This window comes from Myotis davidii, unplaced genomic scaffold, assembly GCF_000327345.1.
Source record: "Myotis davidii unplaced genomic scaffold, ASM32734v1 scaffold69, whole genome shotgun sequence".
Classification (NCBI taxonomy): domain Eukaryota; kingdom Metazoa; phylum Chordata; class Mammalia; order Chiroptera; family Vespertilionidae; genus Myotis; species Myotis davidii.
The window spans coordinates 1,402,432-1,408,717 of NW_006300363.1; the positions used below are offsets into that span (position 1 = coordinate 1,402,432).

Sequence of the window (6,286 nt, forward strand, 5' to 3'; positions counted from 1 at the left end):
TATTGTATGTTTCCCAGCGGGCGTGGACTCCGCTGGAGCCTTGGGTCGCTGCCTACTGTAGCTTGTATCTACTGGGCACGGAAAGGTTTTGACTTTGCTGGGCGAGCCCAAAGACAGACGAGGCAACAAACTGTTGAAAGCTGGCAGTGGGGGAGGGGGTGGGGACTAAAACAGCCGGCAAAAGGCAGAAGGACAGAGGGAGTCATTTAAAATAGACCCTGTCAACACCAGATTAGACCCGTAACCCTGTCGATGAGGACAGCAGCCTTATTTAAGAAAAATACTGTAAGGGCTAAAGGTGTCAGAGTGCAGGTAATTTCCAGTGTCCTCAGCTATTCTTAACTCGGGGTGGGGGAGGTGAGGGGTTTGGGAGGCACTGGTAAATGGATGGGCTTGAGGGGCCTCTGAAACCTGTAAAACCAGGTGAAATTGTATGTGCTCTTTATTGGTGAGATAATTACAGCTTCCTTTTAGCCGATTCTGGAAAGATTGGTGACCTTTCCCTCCCCCTCCCTTGCCCCCTTAAAAAAAAAGAAAGAAAGAAACTCAAAAGTTTAGAAAGCAGGAATTAAGGGAACTCCAGCTCTGCAGTTTGAGGAGCTGCAGGTTTTTGTTGGTTTCCCCCCTAGGTTGCCGGACACCCTGCCCTTTCTGTGGCTTGTGCATGGGTAGCTTCCCAAGGCCCCCAAGTCAGAGCCGTGGCTGGGGTTCCTTAGCTCTGCCCTCCCAAAGGAGTGACAGTGCCACGGAGTGTGCCCCGCCGCCAGCTGGCTGTATCTTGCTGGTGCCCTGGAGAGCAGGATGGGTGGCTCTGTGTGAATCCATCCCGTGTGGGAAAAACATCTCAAAGGGCGAACCCCACAAATGTGGTGCTAAGGTGCTTCATTTCTCCTTTTCTTTTTAGAAATCTGCTCAAAAGTACGCTTTTACGAAAAGCACAGCCACCTCTATGAATGATTTCCATTGTGTAGTCAGCCTACGAAGCAATTGCTCTCAAAGGAGTAGGTAATTGTAGATAAGGCCATTTAAAATAAGTTCTTGGAGCATCAGGGGAAAGAGGATATTTAATGTGAAATCCCATTAAAAGGGAACAGCCAGGCTGCTGGTGACTTCTGCAGGATAGGTAGGTAAGTTAGGAAAGGGTCTACAACATACATACCCAGGCTAGCAAATGTTTTTCCACTACCAGCTGCCCTGGAGAATTAGCCCCTGGTGACCTGATGTGGGAGTCAGGTCACCAGGTCTAAGGTGAAGTGGAAAATGAAGGTCAACCTCTGTCCGCGCCCCCCCCCCAACCCCCGAACCCCAGCAATGTTTCTCCACTCAGCTGTAAAGCTGCCACGTGGAGGTTGCAGGATAATGATCACCAGGCTTGTCTAGCCATGGTTTTCATTTTTCAGTGTTTCTCTGGGTCCTCGATTTGAGTTTTATTTAAATCTTCAAGCACTGGTAACTTAAACTAAGTGTTTGGGTTTCAAGTATTTTGTGTGTGTGTGGTGGGGGGGTGGGCATGACTAAGTTAATTATAAAAATATATGACGTGTTTTGTAAATGTAAAAAGCTACGTAAAGCAAGAGATTAGGACCAATCACCTTCTGAAAAAAAATTCAGTTCATCATTAGTTGGCACCCTGTTGGTAATTTAACGCCCATGTCAAGGTTCTCCAGTTGGGGAGTAAATTCTTTACAAAAACAACATAGCCTCCATATGTGTTTCAAATGCTCTTGGTTCTTAGTAAAAATTAGATCATAATGTTAAGTGCAGACAAGAGGAATGCTTTGTAAGACCTGGCTCCTTTAAGCCAACATTTAATAAAAGAGTGGTGCTGTTTGGTAATTTCTAGACAAATAACATTTTAAATAAATTCATAACAAATGAAGAAACCACTTTTTAGCTGTCTTTAGGGAGAAAAAAATTTTTTTTCAGTTGGTCTTTAGGGACCAAATTAAGGCACTTTGACTTTTTTTTCCCTTCATCATAAGGTCCTTTTATGTTACTTGAATGTTGTGGCCAACTGCTTTGAATGTACAATTATGTGCTTGTGTTGAAATTTAAGTGTTGGTAACAGTGTAAAATTTTGGAGAGAATCTGGCTGGATACATGGGAATAGTCCAGTGAGCCCTGAGAGGCCAGAGAGATTTTTTCCAAGTTGAATTTGCGCAGTCCTTTGAGCTATGTAGGCATGTTTTCCCAAGTAAATCATTGGGTTTTATGTACATACCTTTAACGCTGTAGAATACTTTGTCACATAACTGGCTTAAAATGTGGCCTCCAGCACAAAATATGTTAAGATATTTTGTTCTTGTTTCTGTTTTTCAGGGGGTTTGGGAAACAAGGTTTCCAGTGCCAAGGTAAGCTGCCATGTTTTCTTTCCTTTTCAAGCACAACATGAAATTGGCATTCCAAACAGGGGCTGTATTTTCTTTGTCATCCAAAAAAAAGTTATTTAGATATATTCAAAATATGAGGGCTGTAAATGCGGGCCTTAAATAAACATCATGCAGTATTGCCTAGTAGTCTACATATAGAGCTGCCTTTTTCTCATTGAAAAAAAAAAAAAAAACACACACACACCACCAAAACCTTCCTGTAATTTTATCTTTCGCCAAGAACATTCTTGTCAGAAACTGCTGTCTTCGTGTGGGTGTTCAGAAAAAAAAAAAAATGGAAATCGCTTTGCAATCCTGTGGCTTTTCTTGTTCTTCATCCGTTTTGGTTCATCTCTTACCCATTGCATTGAGTTGGACTCCTAATTTTAGGGCACACATTATACTAGGAAGTTGTTTGTTATTTGATTAGTGATAGTCACCTAGAACAAAGTTTGCAGGTTAATTTAAAGTTGGGTAGATGATTGGATCATGACTGTGTGCTGTGACACATGGCACGTTTTTCCTTCAGCTTAAATCTGTGACAATATATGATACTGTCCATTACAGAAAGAAATCTCTGATTTCACACATGTAAAGTATATAACTTTTTAATCTCTCCATTCTATTTGTTTATGTTGTGGTTTTTTAAAAAAGCATTTTGTAGTTTGTGAAGGCATCCCAGGTTTTATTAGCCTACCTTCTGGCTCTCCTGCTCACTGTCTATATTATGTTTATTCAGTGCTGGTTACATTTCCCATCTGGGCATAGGTTTATTATTAGGGCAAGTGGAAAGTACATTCTAGCCTGGAAAATATTATCCGAACACTGTTTAATATTTAGTGCAGGAGAGAGAGAGAGAAGACTGTATTTTCTGTATCTTTCCAAAAAGTTGTGCTAGTAAACTGATTACATTTAAAAACTTCTGCAAATTGGTGAACTTTTTTTTTTTTTATATATGCAGGGTAGGGCAAAAGTAGGTTCACAGTTGAAAGTACAGGAAACAGTTTATTCTTGTATTATTAAGTATTGTATTTTCCATACAAGTAACTGTAAGTCTACTTGTGCCTCAGCCTGTGCATTTTTCAAAGATTTTAGGTGTGAGCATTTTATGGTGTGGTTAATACTTGACCTTTCTTCACAATGTGCTTAAAACCCCTATCAAATAAATCCTTTTGAGAGTTACATTAGGAAATCAAGGGATATTCCTTTAAAAAAAGAGACTAAAGAGAAAGTTGTGTTGCACCAGTATCTTCATAAAAGATGAAGGTGTAATCCTTTCCATCTCCCAAGTGGTGGACCTGAGCTTCTGAGGCAGTGGTTGGGCCCCCACTGGAACATGATGTGAGGAAGCTTAAAGATGTGAATTGTGACCGTGAGCTAAGGTGGATCACATGGGTTATTGTTGGTAATGTGTTTGGGTGGGGACCTATGGAAACCTGTAAGAAAAAATATTTACTAAGTTTTCTAAATAATAACTAGTAGAAAGTGGGTATGTTATTTTAAAAACTATGATTTTCTTCATATAAAGAACTCTGGGTCAAGTTGGTCCCTTTTAGACTTGCTCTTGAGAGCAAATTTTATTGGTAAAATCGAAGAATGGCTGCATTATTGGTCCACAATGGGGAACCTGAGTTTCCTCCCCTCACAGAGGATCTGTTGAACTTTTGGTGACTTAGCAGATTCATAGTCTCAGCATAACTCCCTTTAACCCGAATTATGATAGTGCTAGTCACAAAAATTGTGAACACATTATAAAAATAAAATTGTATTCTTTTCTCCCTTTCCACCCTCAGTGATAACTTCTGTTTAAGACAACCATTCATTTAGTGTTTTAAAAAGTGATCAAATTTTTAATCATTCTGCAACTTAGTTTGTTCACTCAGCAGTATATGGTGGATACCCTTCCATGTCAGTACATCAGTTCTACCTTTGTGTAGTGATTGCCTGTGCAGATATAATCAGGTTTACTCACCCATATCTCTCTTGATGGGTATTTTAATTGTTTCTAAGTTCTTAACAGTACAAATATTGTTGTTGATAATATCCTTGGATACTTGTGTAGGTATTTCTACAATAGACACATAGAAGTTTGTGTGTATACATCTAAAAATTTTTAAAAAATGTTTTATTGATTTCAGAGAGAGAAAGGGAGAGGGAGAGAAGGCTAGAACATCAATGATGAGAAAGCATCATCGATTGGCTACCTTCTGCACACCCCCTACTAGGGATCAAGCCCACAACTCAGGCATGTACCTGACTGGGAATTGAACCCGGTGACCTCTTGGGTGATGCATGGGTCAACATTCAACCACTGAGCCACATCAGCCGGGCATGGGAAGCACTTTTGAATCTTGAGCCTTTTCCCTATTAAGATTATACCAAACATTGTGCTTACCTGTGTCTCTCCCCGAAACTCCGCATTTTTTAGGAGTTAAGGGTTAAAAGCAGCTTCCCTTCGCCTTTGCTGAGGACATTCCATTGTGAAGGCCTGCTTCGGGGTAGCTGTTTCCATCAGCTCACCTGAGCAGGGTGGTGTTTTATGTTCCTCCTCTAAGAATGAAATGAGATGTTCGAGGGAAGAGGAAGAATAAAGAATGAGTCCCCCTTGGCCACACAAGGTGAGGAATTCCAGAAAATCAAGCCAGTGAAAGGGAGGGTGACCTTTAACAGAACGGGGATTGAGTTGGCAGCTTTTCAGAAAAGAATGTGTAGTTATTCTAATCAGAATGCAGGGTCTGAGAGCCAAGAAGTGCAGGCACCAAGTGCCAGGAGATAGGAATGGGCTGAGGTCCAAGTTGGGTGGAACATGAGGTTGGCCCCTTTAACAGAGCATTTGTCCTTCCTATATATGGGGTTGGCCACCCCTGAACTCACATAGGCCATTGATTTTTAAAATTGATCCCAATTTTTTTTTTTCCATTTTCAATTACAGTTGACATTCAGTGTTTTATTTGTTTCACGTGTACTGCATAGTGGTTAGACATTTATGTAATTTACAAAGTGATTCTGACCACCCCTCTCCCCCTATAAGCCTGGTACCCACCTGATATCAGGATTTTCCATCCTTCCTCTTCAAAACATGGGTCAGCCTCTTGGCACCGCACTTTTCATTGGTTACCCCGGATTAGAAGCTGTGCTAACCATAGATGAACTCTTGGTGTTATCTATAGAGTGCCAAAAAGACAGGCCCATGGAAGAGTGAGTGTAATTTGAACGTTTTACACTGAGGTCAGATCAAAGCATTGTTTCAGATTTGAAGATGAAATTGTCAATAATACCTAAAATATGGAAAACTGCAGTGGTGGTGGGCAGTTAAAATTGCGTTTCGCCCTGGCCCATTTGGCTAGGTTGGTTGGAGCATCATCTCATGCAGCAAAAGGTTGTTCGTTCAATTCCTAGTCAGGGCATATGATCAGGTTTTGGGCTCAATCCCCAGTAGAGGCCATATGAGAAGCAGCCAATGGATGTTGCACTCTCACATCAATGTTTCCCTCTTACCTTCTCTCTCTCTCTCTCTCTCTCAAAATCAATAAAAAATCTAAAAGAAACACAAAAATCCCTCTGCTTTTCTTTTCAGTAGTTCCCCCACCCCCACAAAGATGCATTAATACTTGCTAGAAATGGGACACATGGGCAAAACTAGTGTTGGGTATTTCCATTTGATGCTATATACTTGTCGTGCAATGATTTCTGATGCATGGCTTTCGGAATTGTACTTAGTACATTAAGTGAAAGTGTTTTATTGTTTTAGTCACACATCCCCACCCATAAGCTGATGTAGCATATGAGTGCTTATTCTTCCTACGAGGCGGTGGAAACCTAATAAATATGCATAATTTTGAGGATGAATTTGACATCCCAGTTTCCTTTTCTAATTTTTTGGTGAAATGATTTACTGCCCTCTGAGTGTTTCAACC

At 40.9% G+C, this 6,286-nt stretch overlaps 1 protein-coding gene across 1 annotated transcript in view; it reads left to right on the forward strand.

Annotated features, from left to right (window-relative positions):
* Positions 1-907: 907 nt before the first annotated feature.
* PRKCA (protein kinase C alpha) overlaps positions 908-6,286 on the forward strand; it is a 276,998-nt gene continuing 271,619 nt past the window's right edge. Inside the window, 2 exon segments of the mRNA XM_006776670.2 lie at positions 908-1,005; positions 2,320-2,351. Coding sequence (XP_006776733.1) covers positions 950-1,005; positions 2,320-2,351 — 88 coding nt within the window. The 5' untranslated portion in view covers positions 908-949.